Here is a 21,305-nt window from a genome sequence, read left to right on the forward strand (position 1 = left end):
AAGGGCAATATTTTGTTAACATTATATTATTTTATAATATGCTATGAGTGTTGTAGTGGTGCACATTATATGTAGACTTGGAGCTGTTGCAAAATGAACGCAAAAATAGTTTTGTGCTCCAGTAATACTTGAGTCTTCTCTAAAATGTCTTTTAAATATGATCTGCTGGGAACAGCTACATATTTTTGTTATCTACTTGATACTTGCCATCTGTAGAGGAACCTAGATGTATGGATTTGTTCTGGTAGCTATCGCTTTGCAGCACATCTCCTCCCTCTGCCTCCCACCCTGGACTGTCAGTGGTGCTGGAGAAGTCATTGAAACAATCCAGAGTGGGTTGACCTCAGTCTGGGGAAAACAAACCCTGTAGTTTTCAGGCAAAGAGCAAATATAGTCTGTGAAATATGATTACAATGCACATTGTGAAATGCTGGAGAATCAGTGGTGCTTTAGACATTACTGATGGGCTTTTTTTCTGTCAGATCCCATTTGGTGCTGTTTTCCTTGTATGGGGTTGCCAAGGTGCATGAGTGTTTGCAATTTTTGGCTAATAATTTTTCCCTTTTCTTCAATATTATTTTCTCTGCTGGTAGGCAGGGATTATTCACATGCATGAATTAAGAAGCACTTTCGATCAACAACACAAAAGCCTTTTGACTTCTAATGCATTTCTTGCTGTTTGTTGGTAAGCTATCACTGTAGGGACAGACCCAGAATTTTCTTGAATGTGAAGAAGAAGCAGCAGCAAAATGTCCCAAGTTAAATTCACTAGCAGGAAAACCTTTTGCCTAACATACTGAAGCTCTTAAAAGGCTCTCATACTTTTTGGTGCTGTCTGCAATGCCTACTGTAAAAAGAATTAACTGCAGCATAATCTTGTAAAAATCTTTTTTACTGGAAGCTCTGCTACGTGGCCAAGCAGCATTTGTGTTGTCCTCCTGCCACCAGCCTGGCTTGCTGTGTGATAGAGACACATTTGGTGTGTGCCACCAAATCATTACAGAACATATGTGTGTCATTTCAGTGATGCATCACAGGTTGTTGAGCCCCTAAAGACCACTGACTTCAGTGAAGCTCTAAATTGATACACACTACAAAATAACTGGGATATCATAGGACTTGTTCAGCTGTTATTAGTATTGCTAGGTTTTTAATAGGTGTTTTAAAAAGTCATTATGAATGAAAAAAATGCTAATTTTTCAAAATTGAATGAATTGTCACATACGTTTGCCAAAGGAAGGTTGTATCACATTATATTCATTGGCTCTCTGGTGTTCTGCTTTTTGGACAATAGGAAATCAAATTAATCTCTCTTTAAATCTGTAAAAACATTTCCTTTTAAGGCACTTCAAAACAGAAATAGTGCCATTGTAAAGCCAACCAGGCTTAAGGCTCAGCTTGATCAGTTTAATAAATGGGAAATAAGAGATGATTGCCTGTGATAGCAGGGAATGAATTTGATATTCATCAGAGACCTGAGAAATCCCTTCCATTCTGCACTCCTCTATGTCTATATGATATCTATTCACTGATTCGATTGAGCAAGGAAAATTTCATTTTAGAGTAGTGAGGCATATAAAAACTATGTGAATATTGTCATTTCCAATTGCAGGGTGACCATCCTGCAGAAGGATGTGGGTAACATAGGGATTATTGAGATGTAAAGAGAATATTAACTTGTATATATGTCTGTGTGTGTATATATATATATAAATAAAATATTAAATAATTTTTGCATGGGTTTTTTTGTGTTTAAGTGGATGATGATTTAATGTAAGGTTTCTCTCTCCCTGGATTACTCATAATGGCAGTGCATGAAGTACAGGGCTGTTGTGAATTACACAAAGCTCTCACCTAATTATTTGTGCATGTATATGTATGTTCAAGAGGGAACATAGCCTATTTTTTGTATTCAATATTTTTTGGGTTTTCCCCATGTTGTCTTTGTAACTGCTCTTCAGATTTGATTGAAAATTGCCATTCTCTGGAGATCTGGCCGGTTAATCAAAAAGTGAGAACATTAGCACAAAAGCCTGATGCTGGTGTATTTGTGCTAGTTAAGACACAGGAAAAGAGGTCTCTTAGGAGCTGTTTCCCATCAAGTGTGATCATACAGAGAGAGAGAACCTACTTTATGTTGCAAGAACCAAACAAACATTTATGAAGCACAGCTGCCAGGAGACTAATAGCGAGTATGTCTCTTCTTCCATAATCATTACAGAGAAGTGCAGGAGACTAAAAGGGGAAATATGAAGGGAAGGGCATATTTTAATAGCAAAAGCTTAATTTGATTTGTGTCTTAGCTGAGGAAAATAAAATATTGTCAGGAGCTTGTCATTATAGATAACCTGTCCTTCTCTGCAGTAAAATCTAAAGCACCTGTTGGGTGTTGGATCCTTTCAGTTTGGGATTTACAGGACTTACATTCACTGTGCTAAAATAAAAAAAATTCAGTGGTAGAAGACAAACAAGCCAGTGTCTGGTGCTCCCTGGGAAGGTGAATCTCACTGTGATGCTCACTGAGGTGATGCTGTCTCCACCCAGGTCTCAGGCCCCATAGCCACTACTGAGGGACTGAGCTGGCTGAATACCACACTCATATATGGTGTTAATTCAAGATACTGAAATAACATTATCACAGCTTATCAGTATTGCATCAGCTCAATAATATCTGAAGTTTAAATCAGTCACATTCTTGAAGGAGGAATGTATTGAACAGAGATGAAGTGGGAACTTCATCTTCACTTTGAAGATGAAATTGTGCATTAATTGGGGGCAGGAGCTGATATTTTGGTAATGGACATTAAAATTTCCAGTAAGAAGGGGAAAGCATGGCTGGCTTTGGAAATTACACTAGACAGATTTCATTCAGAAATTTTTCTGAGAAAATGTAGTTAAAATAACTGTTTGGGTTCGTATATATTGGATAGGGTTCTGTTGGCAAGAATACTGCTGACATTCCTTAACTCTGCAGATTTTGTAATCCTAAGTGGTGATAGAGAGACTGTCTTCAGAAATAAAAACCCAATTTGCAACTTTTCATATGTATTTCATTAACACTGTGCAGGTGAACTGTGACATGGACCTTTTTAGAGGTAGAACTTTTAGCACTAATAGTCCATTTTGAGGAGTTAATATAATTTTTCAGTTTTTGAGTCATTAATTTTATTACAGAGCTTAGAAAAATACTGATATCTTTTTATTTTTCAAACAGTGGGAAATTTTACACTGAGCACATCAAGATATGGAGAAGTACATTGGAAGAGATGCTTTAAATTTTCCTCTGTGCTATAACGATGAAAAGCTCTTTTAATTACTCTTATTTCAGTTTTGGAAGAAAAACACATTTTGTCTTTAGTAGCTGTACATTAAAAACTGCATTTTTTGATATAGTGTATATCAGTGGTTTTATGTAGAGAAAATAAACCTTCCACTTTTGGGAGCTTGCTCAAATTAGTTAATTATGAGAAATATCTGCATTAATATCCAAGTGGGTTCACAGAAACTTTCCTGCTCTGTTAAATGTCCTTTTCCTTGTTTACCTCATCCAGGTGGAATTTGCCTTTCAGAAGAAAACTGCTTTCCAAATAAAGAAATAATTGCTTGATGCAAAGATTTTCACAGCTAGTTAGTTACTTTTCATAGTAAATCAGAATTTTAAGTCAAATCCCTCTGCAGGTGTCCAATTTTTCTCTCTGTTCACTTCAGTATAAATCAAAATCTGTGTTATTTTGAGAAGAAAAGAGAGTCTGATTACTGTAATATTAAAGATTTTTAAAAGGGTACATCATACATCTGTTGATCATGGCAGTAGTGCTTTCATTAGGATTCTGATTGCTCCTCTAAGCACCTATTAATGGGCACATGCATGTTTCTGATACAGATCTGTCTGCTGTCCAGGAAAAGCCAGACAGAGGCGTGTGGGAGCTGCTGTTTCTTAATTGCTTGGATAACTGACAGTCAGTGTGGTTCCAAAACTTGCTGTGTTTATGATTCTTGAAACAAAAGGCACAAAATGTAGATGTGATGGTGCCAGATAGCATCTGTTATACGTAGCTTTTGATTTGCAGTTTCTGATTTGTTATACCCCAAGACTGGAAGGTGCAGAGGAGGCAGCTGAGTTGGCTCTTTGCTCTGACCTGGCTGCACTCGAGGTCAGGCAGAGGGATGCTCCTCTCCTTGACGGGAAAAGCCTCCAGACCACCAGGGGGGACAGAAAGAAAGGAAACAGAATGTCCAGCAAATGGAGAGGCCGAGGAGTGGTGGGAACAAGAGCAAAGACACTCTTAGGTTTGGGAAGGGTGGGAAGGAGGATTTATGCAAGGATTTAGCTCAAGTGTTGCACAGGGGGCTGTGTCCCAGGAGGGCACTGAAGGCAGGTCTGTCAAGAGCAAGCCCAAAGGACTGCTGCAAACACTGAGTGGGGCAAGGGGAGTTCTGTTTACAAAATTAAAGTAGTCAAGAGAAAAGCTTTTGGAGCTAAAAAGTGATGAAGTGTAGGACCCGAGGGTTACTAAATGAATGATGCTTACATTGTACATATAGAGATGACTGCTAAAATGACACAGCATAAAGCCAGACTTTGATTTTTTGGCAGAGGCATATCTACAAATAGATAGGATGTTATTTCAATCTCTTCTTCTATGTGTGTCTGTGTATATATATACACACACATATATATGTATATATATATATGTATGTATGTGTGTATATACTTCTTGCATGTTTGCTTGGAAAAACCACACATGAAAATTTGCTAAAAACCAAATTATTAACAAAGTCATGTTCATCTGTGATGACCTTTTGTCATAACTGAGATTCAAACTTGGGTTTCATCAGCAACTCTCATGAAAAGAGTTCTCTTTAATCTTGTAACAGCTTCATTGCAATAAAAATACATAGTTTCCTACAACCAGCAGTGTCCCTAACTTCAAACCAGGAAACCCATGGCGACAGTGATTTGCAAGATGCTGTATGAACCAAGATGTGGAATACCTCTTTTTTGTATGAAACAGCTCTAAATCTTCTGATTTTCCTTTATAAACCCTTATGCGTGTGACTTTCAAATTGGCATGGAGATTTGAATATTTATTTAATTTTAAACTTAATGCAGTGGTGCATATAAAACTTCAACTGAAATCAGTAAATATACATTTCTGGGCAGGTTCAAGATGCTGGTTAACCTTTGAAATGTATTACTTACCTTGTGTTTAACAGAGGGAGACGACAAGGGAGGTGCATATTAATGCCTCTTGAGATACAGGGTCATCAATCTTCCAAGCAGTTTGGCCTCACAAAGCGTGCTGCTTTCCAGGGTGCAGAAGGCATGTCCATAGCCCATGGAAGCCTGCTGCATCCAGCCTCCTGCTTTTGCAGATTCCCTGTAGAAATCTCAATTAGACATTGCCAACTGACTTTGCCTGCCTTTAAAATGTCTTCAATACTTCAATGAGTTGTCTCTGACTCTGTGTGCTAAACTCATAACCTATCATGTGTTATTTCACTGACCTGATTGCTGTGGCTCTGTCTGTGTTTGAAACCTACTGTTCACACTCTGTAATATTTTCTTTTTGATTACATGGGTATTTAAAAGTATAAGCTTCCAATAATTAGCATACACATAAGAATGGGTTTAGAGCTTCTTATTGGAAGTCCTTGAATTACCCTGATCTAAATTTGAAAGTACAGCATTCACAACTTTGACATTAAAGTTATACATTTGGTGAATAACATATGTACTTTTTGGAAAGTGAAATTAAAAATAAAATAAATTGGTTAGCATTAGAGCCTCACGTAGCTCTTTGATGTCAGCCTTCTCTGGCAAGCTATTAATAAAGGCCGTGATAAAATGTTTAAACAGCTCTTGGTACTTCATGGAATTACAGAAGCTACATTTTCTTATATTATTTTTAAGTCTTTGCAAATGAGCCTCAGTGATCTGCCTTGTGTGCTCAGTCAAGCCCCCTACCCAGGGAGAGCCTGGGAGGAGTTTCCACAAACACTGCTGACCGTCAGCTCCTTTTGTGCTTTGCTTGTCAACCTTCTAAAAAAATGCTGACTGTGATAGCTTCTGTAGCATGGTTTTTAAGTGTTGTAGAATTATGATATAACACTGGCCAAACTATAAATATCATTGCAAAAATGTTTAAAGTGACAAAAAAATTTAGAACAGCTTCAGACAGTTGTGGAAGCATTTCCACTGCACATGTGGTAACCCCAATAATCATTACTAAATTCAGTTAATAAAATTAAATGTAGGTTTAAATAGTTTATTTTTTTTAAATATCTAGGATGAAGATCGAACAGAGGAGGACAACAGCAGAGTTGAGCCTGTTGGACATGCAGACACTGGTTTGGAGAATGCTACCAATTTTTCCCTGGAGTAAGTTACTGGCAGAACATATTGTTTTAACAAGTCTTAAGACTGAACACAGACTAGTGAAGTACTCAGAATAATATGAGTGATACTACTCTTAAGAAAGTGGGGCAATCTTTTTTAGGTCATGTGTCATTTTGGTTTTAAAAAATGGATCTTTTTAAAACAGATTTTAAACAGTTTAAAAAGCTTGTATTAAAGATGAGCATTGGAAACTTGACATTTATAAGTGCTGATGCTACAGTAGATTTTCTGCCTCAAAGAATATGCTTATTTGATGGAACTTTGAAAACTTGACAAAAGGAGTAGGGTCAGTGCTAGTACAAATAGATCAACAGGCAAGAATTTCAAAGGGGAAAATCCTAATTCCAATCACTAGTTCACAGTCTCTAGGAAGATGTGTCACAGTCACAAGTTGTGTGGTCAAAAACCTCATACTTTCGAAAGGATCAAAACTAGTGTTGTGTTAGCTCCACCTAATTTAAAAATACAATCACTGAATGATATTTTATGTAGTCAAAAGATACTGCAAACTTGACCTTTTGCATTTCATTGGAAAGAACTGATCCATTCCTTGTTATGGAGTTAATGAGAAAATATCCCTTCTAGCCTTAAATTAAATCTTTTAAATTTATTAACTTAAATTTTAAATAAAATTAAATCTTCTGCTCCTGTTATTTTTGAATTAAATTATGAATTAGGGACAGAGGTTTTAAATGTTAGATAAAGATCATGGTGACATCTATTAGGCTGTAGAACGTGCATTTTACTTGTGTCCATTTACAAAATCTGTTACATTGTAAATTCCAAATGCTGTTTCCTAAATAGAATTTGCAGAACTTCTGTCAGATGTAATGCTTCCTGGTGTTGCTTTTAAGTAACTTATTGACTTTTCATCATATGCTACTTCATTTATGTATTGTTTTCATCTCATAATTATTTTGCATGTTCGTTTGAAGCAGTTGGCCCAAACTTCTGAGAAAATCAGAAAGCCAGATTGAAAGAATTTCTCTTAGGAAACTATAATTTCCTCTTTTTTTTTCTGTTCTACAAAATTTAACATTTAAATTTGGGATAGAATTTTATTTTTTTAAAACAAAAAAAGTATAAGAAAAATGAGTGCAAGGATGTTAAATGTGCATTTTGAACAAATGAAAAATTATTGACTCAAGCTATAGAACAAGCTAAATGGTGTATGCTGGATATGGAAAATAAATGGATTTTTTTAAAATTTAAGCCGTTTCCATTTAGGCAGTTTCAGGTGCATCACACAGATTCTCACTTGTTCTCTTTCTTAGCCCTTAATTTTCTTCTAAGCTAATAGCAAAGTCAGAAGACAGCTGATCATAGGCGATCACAGGCCTACCAATAGCAAACACTGTCTTTTAGAGTTCCCTTTGGAGATCCGAGGAGTTGCTTGAATCCTGTGAGCTGCTTTGCCCACTAATTAATGACAATTTAGCCTTAACATACAGTGAGAAGGAAATGAAGTCAACCTATACAGAAACTGCACATGGAACAGTATGAAATGCTGTATTGATCTCAGGCTTAAAACATTGATCCATGTCTGAAGAATAACACATTTTTGGCTGAAGTCTCTCAGCTCTCCTGTTGTTGCACTACTTTATTGAGCTAACAGTGACAATAAAGATAGCTTCCATTCATGTTGTTTAAAAATCAAGGTAAAAATTCAGACACCAATTGAGGCATACAGCAAATGTAAAAGCTACCTTAAAATGCATTTAGAAAATGTAATGTAGGGCAAAAGTAAAATAAACTGTAACCCAGGACTTGTGTTGACTTCCCAACCATATGTGGTCTGGTTATTCTCAAATTACAGATTAAGAGCTGCAAGCTTTCATGATGGGCCACCATATGATCAAGAGCTTATTGAAGGAAGTAGAAAATGTTTTACTGCTATCACAGGGAATTTGTCTTGCTCTTTGCTCCGTTTTGAGATTAAATTTTATTTGTGTTCTTATGAGGAACAAGCTTTTCAATGATCTGTTTGTATATATATCTAGTGCCAGGAAATAAGGAAAAAGTATGTAATGCTAGAGAGAAGCATAAGCTGCAAATTTAGATTGTGGCTTCTGTTCAGATCTCTCACTTCCAGTTTTACTGAGAGGTTTGGCTTTTGTGTATTATTTTCTCATTTATGCGTTTATACCTCTTTATGGTTCATGGGCTATATTCCACCTTTCCAGATGTGGGCATGTTTCAAACACATTAATAGATTTGGTCTAAATCTATTTCTACAATTTTTACATGTCTCTTTCTGAACCTGTATTTTCTTCTGCTGCTTTTTTCCTCACTACAGCAAAATTTATAATTGAAAACTAGATGCATGGTTGCTTCAGGGGACGTCTGGTTGGTTTTGAATGTTACAGTTAAAACTTACTTTAGAAACTTTACTTAGTAAGTAGATGCAGGAATCTTCCAGTAAAATAAATGGAATTACAGTTATACAGATTAATGTGTTTTTAAACTGGAAGGATTTAGCCAATTAAAAATTTAATAATTCTCATTCAATTATGAGGTAGTTATGGGAAAGCTAATGTAAAAAAATTAATTTGCTCTAAGATAAAAAAGTAAAGCATGATGAGCTTTTAGGTTTCTGAGGAAAAACTGTGTGTGACATTTAAGGTATTTCATGGTCAGTTTAACTTTAGAATAAGAAAGAAATAAAGCAATATGCATGCAGTGATGATGATGATGAGACCTATTTTTATGTATTCAGCTAAATTAAAAAAATTACTATATTTTTCTTGGTTCTATTAATTGAAGTATTTTTGATGATTGATCTCCTTTCATGCCATCAGATTAATCTTCAGGTACGTAGTGTTCAACAATGCTTTCATCACCATGACTTGGTTTCTGGAATGGTTTTGTTTTTCTGTGTATGTTTGTGTGGGGTTTTTGGTTCCATGTTCACATTCCTCATTGGTCATTGTCTCACAGTGATATGGTAAAGCTCGTCGAGGTCTCCAATGACGGCGGGCCTTTGGGAATCCATGTAGTGCCTTTCAGTGCCCGAGGCGGAAGGTAACGTATCGTGTAGGATTTTCTTTGCATTGTAATTTGCTGTGCTGTATCTTGGTTGTGGTAATTTCTGTGTTGTGTGCCTTTGCTCTCTGTAGAATATTGTCTGTTTTTCAAGAGGCAGTCTCACTGATTAGGAAAGGAAGAAATGCAAGTTTACTGGCTCTGTGCTTGAATGGACTCCATGGTTCAAAGGCTCTGCTTAGGAGTTAGAATTGGGTGTTGTAATCTCAGAGTAAATTGAAGGATAAAGACATTTCCTTTTGGACTCCTAAAATGTATAAACTTCTGCCCTGATTCAGGTGGATATTTGTGCAATATTTCCCTGTGTACTGTTTAAACCACAAGTTTCCAAATAACAGCAGGAGTCTAAACCAGAGGCATCCTACGCTTTTCCTTGTTAAGAGTAGGAGAGAAAACAATTGCCACACTTTCAAAATTTCATGTTGCCCCATCTGTTGGGGTTAAAATGAAGTAGCAAAACCAGTTGAAACATTCTGGTTTGGGGAAAAGTGAACCTGTTTTACAGGCTGAAATTCCTGAAGTTTGATTGCTTACCCACCAAAAAAAAAAAGGGTAAAGAAAGAAGTTTGGATAAAAAATACAATGTGGGGGATGTTATTAATGAACAGAATACATAATCTCTAATGCTTAATTTGCTAATGCAGAGTTTTAGTGTTTAGGGTCATGAAAATAATCTCAGAAAAAAAAGCTAAACTTTTGTAATAATTAGTGATGGATTTGAAACTTTTAAGTACCGTGAGAAATGGTAATTTTTCAGCAATATATGCAAATTTTATACTGTGATTGCATATTCTAAGTACACACTGTATTTTCTTTCTTAAAGGAAAAGGGGAACAAATATATGTATCTTAAAAGTAATCTTTGCACATGAAAAGGAGTGTTATGTTCTCATGTCTGTTGTCCCAGTAGCAATTTCAGTTTTATAATTAAAAACTAACAAATTAACAAAACTAATTTGCTATACAAGTGTATTTCTCAAATATTAACATGCTATATTCAGAAATACTAGAGTATTTTAGGTATTTTTCCTTCCATACCAAATATCTTCATGGGATTTTAAACACAGTATAAGAGCTTTATTTGCACTTGTTACTTGAAACCCAATGCTTTCGTAGCCTGAGCAGTAGGAACTGTTCATACACTGACATGCATTATGAGAAAATGTAATTTGTCTTACTTTAAAGCTACTTTTTCTAGGGACTACAAGTATTAAGAGCAAACTTGTGTTAAGTGGTGAATTCTTCTCTTCATAATCTGAAATTCAGTAAATTCAGAGTGGTGATGGGAAGGCTGTGAGTGAACAGTACTTCAAACATAACTCAGAAGTAAATCCCATCGAGTTAGGAACGGTTGAAATGTTCACACAGTTATCTGGGATTTCAGCAATGTGAAGGCCAAGGAAAAGACTGGTTTAAGAATGTCAGCTGCCTACTAAGTACTTGGTTAATAATGCTGATGTTAAAATATGTGTTTTGACATTTTGAATAAGAATTTTAACCTGAGTAAAATTTGCTTCCAGCCTGTGACTGTGATTGTCAAGTCTGAGGCAAAATTTAAACTGTTCATACATAATGAGACCATGTTAAGGAAAAGAGCCATAAACACAGAAATAAAATACACAATTTTTAAAATAAGAAATTTAACTATGTCATGCAAAATTATATGATAAAGTTTTACTGCAGAAAAGCCAATTTTAAATCAGGACATACTGGAAAAGCAAATTCTATTACAAGGGAAATAATTTTTATATTAAAATGAATCCTCTTTCTCTTTGTACTACTAGAACTCACTTCATTGAAAAATGAACCATATGTGTAATTGCTGAGTTTTTTTGACCCTCTGCAAAATAATCTGCTGAAGAGGGGAGACACTTGGTCCCATGTCTTAAAAGTGTAGAGGAGCAGAGGTGGGGAGGATCTAGAATATTTCCAAAAGTCTTCTGCCTTGCCCTGTGTCTTCTAATGAAGGAATAGCAGAGTTCATTGCTTGGCATTTATTCTAAGTGCTTGTGTTGTGCTGCTGCTTTGCTGTCTGCATACCCATGTCTCTGCATGCTTTCAGGTAGGATAAACATTTTTCTCCAGCTGCCTCCAGAGTGGACAGGGGAAGGAACACACTCAGTTTCAGGTTTGAAGTAATTGGTGGGGATTTGGTTAGGTTTTTTCCCCTCCTGGTTAAGACACACTTGTTTCTCCTTTTGCTAGATTCAGGGCAGAGCAGATGCATGACAGGAATCTTCTGCTTCCTACTTATTTCTCACTGTAGCACATGGCTGCTCTTTGTTTCGCCCCTGGCTGCAAAAAAATAATTCTCCCTGCTACAATCAACCTAGAACTCCCTGCTTATAATAACTTGATCGGGGATGTGCTTAGTACAAACCTAATTATAGAAAACCAAACACAGGACTGAGTAAAGACTTTGAGGGATGTCCAAAAAGACAAGATCTCATTTGTTATGTAGTTAGTCCACTGTCCCATTGTTGTTTTATATTTGCTTGCTGTTCAGTTCCAGTTATGCTGTGTTTTCAGTTACTTTTCTTGTAGTTCCTTTCTCTTGCTTTTGAAAATGTTACTCAATAGGCAATGGTTATTAAATCAATAGCTTGAAAAAGTATTATGCAATTCACCTTTTTTTCCCTTTGCAATAAAGAGGAGCCTTCTCCTACCAAAAATTTTTACCAGAAAATCTCACTTTAAGGAAACACTCCAAAACTATAAAAATTATATGCCATAACTCTGTTCTTAACGTCTGTTAAGAAAATATTTGACTTTTTCATGATCTCTTGGGAGTTTGGAATAAGAATCTTTTGAGTACTGGCTTTTGATCTTGAACAAAATTTGTAAAGGTCTCTGCCTCATCTCTATAGGTGCTACAAATTATTTCTCTTTCCAGTAAAACTGAGACCTTTTAAAATTAAAAACCCCAGTATTTCTCTGGGAAAAGTACTATTGATTTGTAAAGACATGGTGAAACTTTATTCTATGTATGTTTCCTTGTTATCCTTCTGGTTTTGCCTCTAGAAATGTATCTGTCTTTTATTGGGCTATTTGATCATATGATTTTCCTAGCAGATTTTATTCACCTTATCAAAAGGGAGGAGGGTATGCATATTCATTACCTTATGGTTTTGCATTTTTTAAGGATAAAAGTTTTGTTTGCAAACCTGCTGGCACATTTTTGCAATGGCATAGATGCAGTGCTGAGCAGAAAAGGAGGCATGAAAATGAAAGTAGAATGAAGGAACAAGAGAAGGCAAGCGGGAAAGTGTTCAGATAAGAGTAGAAAAAACAGGGAATGAATGAGATAAAAATATGAGAGGAAAGAAAATTCTAACTGCAAAATTACCATACCACCAATCCTTCCTTCTTATTAGGTGCTCAGAGACAGGAGCAAACAGTCCCTTAAGAATCTCATTTGAGCGGCCTGATGATGTGGGATGTTCTGTTGATGTTTAAGTGAGGATGCACCAAGTTCTCTGAAAGCTCAACAGTAATTATAGCCTAATTTACCATTATATGGCCTCTTCTGCTTTTGAAATCTCAAGCTCTATACCCTGGCTGCTCTTCTGAAATCCTGCCATGTCTGTCTTTGGAAAGAGATTCAATTGACACAAGGAATATATGAGAGAACATCAGAAATCTCTGTGAATAATGATATGGAAATCAGAGTCCCATAGTCCCAAGTCTACTCTGAAGTCTACTTAGTAAAGCAGAACTGAAAAGGATTTGGATATTCATCTGAAAACTCCACAATGAACATCCACTAATAAGTATCAGACATGTTACTTTGATACAGACAGGTATGCACAGTTCTGCCAGCTTTTCTTCTGTTGAAGTATACCACAAAATCCATGATTAACTGTACATCTAAAACTTGCAGCTAAAAATGTTTTTTGTTATATATTCTAAATGTCTTAAAATATTAGGAAGTCTCAAAAAAGAGGAAAAAAGGGAATTTTTGTCAGTTTAAATGACAAATTTAGCAGGTTTTGTTAAAAAGAAAGAAAAATCTCGAATAGAGGTGTGTGTTTAAACATAGACAAACCCTAACTACCCTTACTAGAAATCTAGAAAGTTGAAATTTTTTCATACTTTCTATTCTTTTTTTTTAATTGGAAATATCTTCACTTTCTAGAGTTTATAAAATCACCTCATGTGGCACTGTAAAAAATTTAGCCTTGTACTCAAGGTACCAAGAAAACTGAAGTAATATCTAATTGCCATTGTCTATAGTGAGAGTCCATAATATTGCCTTCAAGATGCCTCTCTAGTGATCATATTCTCTTTGATCAAGTAGGAGGTCTGTGCTGTCTGCCTCTCCATTTATTCTTCTGCATTTCCAGCCTTTTAAGTCTCAAAGGTAGCCATGACTTACAAATTCTCTGTGGAGTGAACGTACCATTCCCTCACTCTTGTATCTGAATTCAAACTGTCTGATCTCAGCCTTTAAAAAGTTTTATAAGCATAATTTGAAGTATTAGTCAAGCTAAAAAACTGAGGAGTGGTTACCAAAGATTGGGAATTGGTTCTGGACTTCAAGCATGAAATTTAAATGCCTCCATAGCAGTGCTGTGATGTCAATATTGGGTAAAGGAGTTGATGTGCAATTTAGCATTGAGTTGCCACAATAATTTAACTTGAACAAACAAGCCAATTTGCCTACTCTGACCACTGAATTTAGGAATTTTACACTGTGTTTATGTTCTTGTAGAACTTTTCAAAGATCTTTCTAAGCATGAAACCACTGCACATCAGCTTTTCAATCAATCCTTATTTTTGTACCTTAATCTAGTTTTTGCCTTTTCATGTTAGTGACTTTAGGTAAACATTTAAATTGGCTATTTTCTATTCTGTCTGATTTGATTACACTACATTTAGCTTGCAGGTAAATAGATAAATAACTTCAGTGTGTACATACAATGGGCCATGATGGCCGAATCATATTCTAGATGCTCAGTGTCAGTTTTTATTTTTACTTCCACTGTCAGTTTTTATTAAGGTAAATTATCATCATTTCCATACATCTGGATGGCATGTGGAGAGTTTGCATTTCACCAACTACCCCAACTAAGTCAGGCAATTTAGATGTCAATAAAAAAAATCACGGCTTATTTCTAGTTTTATCATTGGTTGTAATTTATACTGAGAACTGAAATGTTAACACATGTAGCTGAGTTTATTTTAATAGTATAATTAGAGTAATGAACCTCATGGAAATACAGTGGTGCAAATGCTAATATAATCTCAGCTGCTTACATTCCCAATTAGGTACTTAAAATAAATACAAAGACTGAGCTCTGTGCTTTGGCAGTTTCCCTTCTGTTTCTGTGTCAGCTAATGTTAGTATAAAAGAGCACAGGTACAAAATTTTTATTTATTATTGTTTCAACAGGATTGTAGGCTTGCAGAGTGTTTTGCAAAGGTTCACGTGATATTAAATCTGATTCTTGAAAAGGTTGGAATTGAAAAGTTTTGTAATGGAAGAATTTGTATTAGAAACTGTGTTGACTTACTTTAACTGGACAAAATTAAGCAAATTCAAATATACCCATCCATTGGTACGCTACATGGTTGTGTTTAAAAAAAATGTATATACTGACTTTGGTACTTTATACCAGTTGAGTTTTAGATGCTTTCAAAATTTATGTCTTCCTAATGTAGGAAACATAATATTCAAGCTGTAGTATAACTCCACTTCTCAGGATTAATGATGGTGGCATATGGCAGGGAAAAAATCCAATTTGTTTTTAGGTTACTGCATATTTGCAATATCAGGTCTACTCTGTTTATCTCCAGTTGCTGCAACAACAAACATGAATTCCCAGAAAGTCTTTTTTAGAGTCATATTCTTACATTTAGCCATAATATGCTGAAGAAACACTGTAGGAAGCTGGAAGGCTTTTGTTAATTTTTGAAGAACATACATTTTCCATAGTTCTAGTTTTTTCTACCATGCAAACCCACATTTGGGAAATTGTTTCTGGAATTGTGTCTAAAATGATCTCTTGTGCCATGTGTTTATATAAAAAATTAAATAAATAAAAAGGCACTGTGAGAGGCCTGGTTTTAGGTTTCACTCAGTCTGTTCATCCAGCCTTGAATTTGCTGTCAGTGACTTTAGCTTTATATGCCTGGTTAACCTAGCTCTAACATTTGTTAAAAAGCAAAATCCTCACGAGCACCATATGCCATGTTAGAGATGAGCAGTCTTTCATTAGCAGAACTTGTAGCCTTTGTTTAATGAGATTATTTACAATTTTGACTGGTAGTTTATTTATCTGTTACATTATTCTACTGTTGGTTAGGATTGGTAAAATTTTTACAGATTTGAAAGCCTAAGTGGAATAAATATAAGAAATGTCAAACCATGCATAAAGGTGCATCTTGCAATAATAATTTGATATAAATTCAGAATGTGAGACAGTAGAAAGCAACATTTCAAAAAATGCGATGTCAAAACTATTGATAGAGCAATTATTTTGTAATCATAAGTACATGGAGACATTGGGACGAAATAACCACATTATTTTGTGTTCTATATTGTCATTATATTAACTTAGATTGTTGTACTTTGTGTAGATATTGTTTTGATATTTTGGTATTTTTTATAGTTAACTGTATAAACCAAACACCTGTTGTTGTTTCTTTGTATGCTCTTGTGCCAGCATTGCATGCACATGCAAATTCTCAATTGTCTTTGGGCATTGCAGAGGAGTACACCTGCATCAAAGAGCTGTTGGGCATCAAGTGAAAGAAAAGGAGGAGTAGATACAACTCCTTTCTTTCCTGCTCAAGTATTTCGTTGATTTTCTCTTAAATATAGCATTGCCTATTTTATACTTTCCTTTGCCTTTCTCTTCCCCATTTACAATTACAGTAGCTTCACTTTGTGGCTCAAAGACAGTCTCCCCAAAAGAAATTCATCAGCTCACAAAGTGAGAAGTCACAAACTTGTTTTCTAACACATCAGTTTTCTATGTGTCAAAACTATAATTCTGATAAAAATAACATAGTGAAGCCATACGAGTAGTTTTCCTTTTTACTCTTAATATAACTGTTAGTTTGGTTCTTCATGGAACTATCAAACCACCCATAATTTCTTTATAATTATTTCTCAGTTTTAAAAATCTGAGACGGCCTTCAACATTTTTTTTTTTAGTGAACAGAAGGAAAAAAAGGGATTGAATCAATATTTTAAAGTTTGTTTTGTTTTACTTCCTGTGACCACTTAATGTAATAATGAATAATTGTAGTACAACATGGTCATTAGGTTAGTGTGCCACTGTTGTGGACTTGTAGAGTTTTTTGTCATGGAAATGTCTGACTCAAGCTTCATTTGATGATTTGTGTTGTCAGAATTTATGTTTATAGATCCTTTCAAGATAATATCTTAATGTCTCTAGGTGGTTCAAAAATGGAATTACTACTAGGATCATTTCTCCTACTCCTTCATCTACCCTGTGGGAGAAAATGTATGACTATTCTGTAAAAAAAGTGTATTATTTGCTTGTGCTGGTGATAAATTGGTAAATGAAGAGTCTAAAGTGGAAGAAATTAGTTTTGCTTTTTTGACCTGTTTGATGAAGTGCTCAAGTGCATACATAACTTTTGAGCACTTGAGGAGTCCTTTTAAGCACCACTGACTGCTCATTCACTCTGAGGTATTATGTGTGAATGGAAGTGCTGTGACCACTGAAAGGTTTCTGCTTAAAAGTCATCTGTGCTCTTCCAATTCCTGCTGATTTGGACCAAGTGTTTTTCATGCCATGCCTTGAAATGAATTCTGAAAAAAATAATGCTGTTGACTTGGCTGATGTGAGTTTGACCCACTGATACAACCTGTGGGATTTCACTGTGAAGCTGACCTTCTTTAAAAAAAACAAAAAACCAAATGCAGTGTCGATGCAAGAATAATCATAGAGATTGAGTTGTCCTTCAGGTAGAGAGTTCAGGTATAGAAACATCACTGACTTTGCATACTATCCTGCCAGTACCTCAGAAGTCCTTTCTTCAGGATCCTTTTTCATAATTTCAGGTTGAATATTTTTCTACCTTTTCTCTCTAAATATGTCCTTAGGATGATGCTGTGGGTAAGCATGAAACAGAGGGGACTAACTCATTGGACAGAGGCTATCAAATGGAAATTTTCATCAGTCAGTTAATTTAAGATAAGATTCTGAATTTAGAAAGAGCATTTAAATTTTTAATTTCATCTTTTTTGTTTAATTAAAAATGTTAAGAATTGAATTGTTTGGCCCTCATGAAATTATTGAATTCTCTATCCATGCCTCATTACAGGCTGCTTATTACATGAGATGACCCCACATTTCGCTTGCACAGAAGGAGTAGTGAAGGCTGTGGCATTGTCTTCTAATTCAGAAATTCAAATTTTAAGTTAAACCTATTCAGCTTCAGTTAACTAGCAGAAAAGAGATCTTTTCTCAAATGTGTGGTGATTCTTGGAGTTTTTACTACGCAGAAATTATCCTTTTTCAAGAATGGATGTGCTGTCATCCCACAGCCTGTTCATTCTTACTTTAGATGTGTTTGATACACCTAGGCTTTTTGTTTTATGGAAAAGGGATAATAAATCAGATAATTCTTGAAGTTATTTAAGACTGTGCTATACTACTTCAAGGTAAAGATGGTTTAAAATATAGTTTCTGTAGTGATCATGGTAAAACACTAAATCAACAGGATTTTCTATGCTGCAAATTATTCAGATAGTAATAATTTGTAATCTTAATGTTCCAGAACGCTGGGGCTGCTGGTGAAGCGACTGGAGAAGGGTGGAAAAGCTGAACAGGAAAACCTTTTCCGTGAGAACGATTGTATTGTCAGGATTAATGACGGAGACCTGCGGAACAGGAGATTTGAGCAGTAAGTGTTCTTACCACACGTTCCATTGCATTATTTGGTTTTTAGCACCTTGGAATAATTTGAGGAAGGTAAGAAAGTAACCTCTAAGCTTGCCTTTCTAATAAAGAAAATATCCATTTAGGGACATTAGTGGCTTTTATATATCCAGACTAAAAAAACCCCAGGATAATTATTGTCATTAGAGTATATGCAATTTTCATTTGATTGTTTTTATACATGATAGATTTTTTTCCTTCTTATATTGGTAATCTGTTTTTCTTGAAATTCCCATATGACTTTTGCTCTTATATTTCCAATGCACCATTATAAATGCATCAATATAAATGGACAACATGAGGACTTTGGTTTTAACATTTTAAAAATATGTGGTTTCTTGATTGTGTGAGAACTAAAGGTGCTGTATATGTAGAAACTTCCTGGAGAAGTTCAAGAGAGAAGTATTTGCTTAGTGGTTGTCTGGACTTGGTAGAATCTCAAAATGAATCAGAAAGACTTTTAAGAGGGATTGTAGTTCACACTCAGGTAAGAGAAAGAAAAATAGAAAAGAGTTATGCAGGTAATGAGTGATTTCATGGATGATCATATTGTTCTGAAATTCGTAACACACTGAGGGCCAAATAACATTTGTTCTGATTATCTTAATATATATTTGAAATGTGGCTTTAATTTCTTTGACTCTAACCTGAATTGAAACATCACCCTGTACCATATGGTTGAAAGCAGCTTGTCTCTGCTTGTTCTAAGGTTCTGAATCACAGTTTGTTAAGACTGTGAAGAGACCTTGTTGTTTTTGTATACTTTGGATTGTGACCTTGAAGCCCAGTGTCTGTCTGTATGGGATTGAGCATTTTTTTCTCATCTCTTAATGTTGTACTTTGATATACTACCAGCTGAAAAAAATTGAATTGTAAGCTAGAGTGGTTGCAAGATTCCATATAATCAGAAAATTGTGGAATACATAGTCTTTTATAATTAGTAATTTTTATTCTAATAATTCTGTTGTCACTGTGGTAACAGTTATCGCAATTATTACAATTATCAAGGTTCAAAACAAAAGGACACTGCAGTCCTGCTGTAGAACTGTCTGCATTTCATGACTGTGGTTAAAATTTTTGCTTTTCTGAATTCACTATTTGCTACATTAGTCATGAAGCATATTTAACCATAGTGTTGCCCTGAAGCAGTAAACCTTAGCGAAAAGCAGACCAAATAGGCGAGCGAACAGATTCAAGTGTTATGGTTTATGCTTGAGTGCAATGTGTCTGTCAGCTCGTGTTGCTTAATTAACATCAGTAATTATGCTTATAATATCTCATAGTCTCCCAGTCCTAATTTGCTGATTTTGTGTTCACTTGAAAACCTAGAGCACAGCATATGTTCCGCCAAGCCATGCGTACGCCGTTCATTTGGTTCCACGTGGTGCCCGCGGCCAATAAGGAGCAGTACGAGCAGTTGTCCCAGAGTGAGAGCGTGTTCTACTCCAGCCGCTTCAGCCCCGACTCCCAGTATGCTGAGGGGAAAAGCATGAACAATTCTGGACTTCACACCTTACAGAGAATGTCTAGAGTGGGGAACCACTCTGACCAGACAGACTCCTACTCACAGCTACCTCATAGTGTCAACTCATCAGGGAAACCACCCTCCGGCCTGGTACCGTCACCTCAGAAAGTTCTCACCTCCACTGCCAACAGTGGCTATAACACCAAAAAGATAGGGAAGAGGCTCAGTATACAGCTAAGGAAAGGTAAGGCACCAGCATGCTCCTCGTGCAGCAGGAGATGTGTGTGTAGGGTATGTGTGTGTGCCCAGCGCCCCTGTCCTGGGCAGGAAGGCTGGCAGGAGCACGGGGAGTGCAATGTGTTGGGGAAGATGACACAGGAAAGCCTTGTAAATATGATTGTCTAGCAAAAGATTTTGAGAATATAGAAACCAAAAGCAAGATTGAAATGAAAGCAAGCTTTGAGATACCTTAGTTACTGAACAACTAGAAAACAATGGTGCAGCCAGACTGAAAGTAATCCCTTTTTAATGAAACAATGCCCTCTACTTGCAGACAGGTCCAAGGGTCAGAGCAGACCCTACTAGCTTGGCAGAAGGGGTCCAAAGAGGAGTTTTTAGGGTTTAAAATGTAACACAGTATGGTAATGGAATTATTCTTGTAGGCTGTATGTAAATACTATAGGATATGTATATTGTACTGGATTGGTTAGTGAGAATCAGAATATTCAACACAGAAGAAGATTTATTGTATTGTAACGGGAGCCTCGCTCTCTTACCCTTTTACTCTCTTACCCTTTTACACTCTTGCCTTTTTTACTCCCTTAGGCTCTTACCCTCTCACTCTCTTACCCTCTCATCCTCTCTCCCCCTCTCTTCTCTTGGGCCTGCTCCGAGCTGTGGCTGGCAGCTCCCAGCAGGGCCCTGCACCCAGGCCCTTTGCAATAAACCCCAAGTTCCATGACCTGGCTTCAGAGATGTCTCCTCTCCGTCCATCCCGACACTCTGACACAATGGGTTGATTTTTGCAGCCAAGGCACTGAGTTGTCCCTGAGAGACAATGGGCCCAGGAGACCCACCCTGCATTCAGCATGTGTGGCATGCCTGCAAAAGGCCATTTTGAGGAGTGCTTTAACATTTTTTTCTGTTTCTCAGCTAATAAAGTAGTGCTGTAAATGCCTCAAATTCTGGTGGCCAAGACCCAGGGAGTGGTGAACTATTTAATGTAAACAACTAAGCAAAAATGGCCCATGTTCTGCACTTCACAGTTAAGACTTTTCAAATTGAGTTTTGCCTTTGGATTTTAAGAGTGTTTTGGATCCAGTTGGTAAATTGGGCATTCTAATTTCCAGCTAAAGCTTTCAATTTTTTCCACTGAGATGTTAAAACCTTTGGTTGAGATGTAATGTGATATTTCCTGTCTTGGCCCTTATGCTAATATAATTTGAATGGGGGTGAGAGATACTATTTAAAGTAGTGTGTGCTTA

At 36.1% G+C, this 21,305-nt stretch overlaps 1 protein-coding gene across 7 annotated transcripts in view; it reads left to right on the forward strand.

Annotated features, from left to right (window-relative positions):
* Positions 1-21,305, forward strand: part of PARD3 (par-3 family cell polarity regulator) — a 445,230-nt gene that overhangs the window by 220,090 nt on the left and 203,835 nt on the right. For all 7 annotated transcript variants that reach the window (XM_066551580.1, XM_066551588.1, XM_066551597.1 and 4 more), the window contains 4 exons: positions 6,291-6,382; positions 9,338-9,421; positions 18,196-18,321; positions 19,686-20,065. In XM_066551580.1, coding sequence (XP_066407677.1) covers positions 6,291-6,382; positions 9,338-9,421; positions 18,196-18,321; positions 19,686-20,065 — 682 coding nt within the window. The remainder of the gene's footprint in view (positions 1-6,290; positions 6,383-9,337; positions 9,422-18,195; positions 18,322-19,685; positions 20,066-21,305) is intronic.

This window comes from Molothrus aeneus, chromosome 1, assembly GCF_037042795.1.
Source record: "Molothrus aeneus isolate 106 chromosome 1, BPBGC_Maene_1.0, whole genome shotgun sequence".
NCBI classification, from domain to species: domain Eukaryota; kingdom Metazoa; phylum Chordata; class Aves; order Passeriformes; family Icteridae; genus Molothrus; species Molothrus aeneus.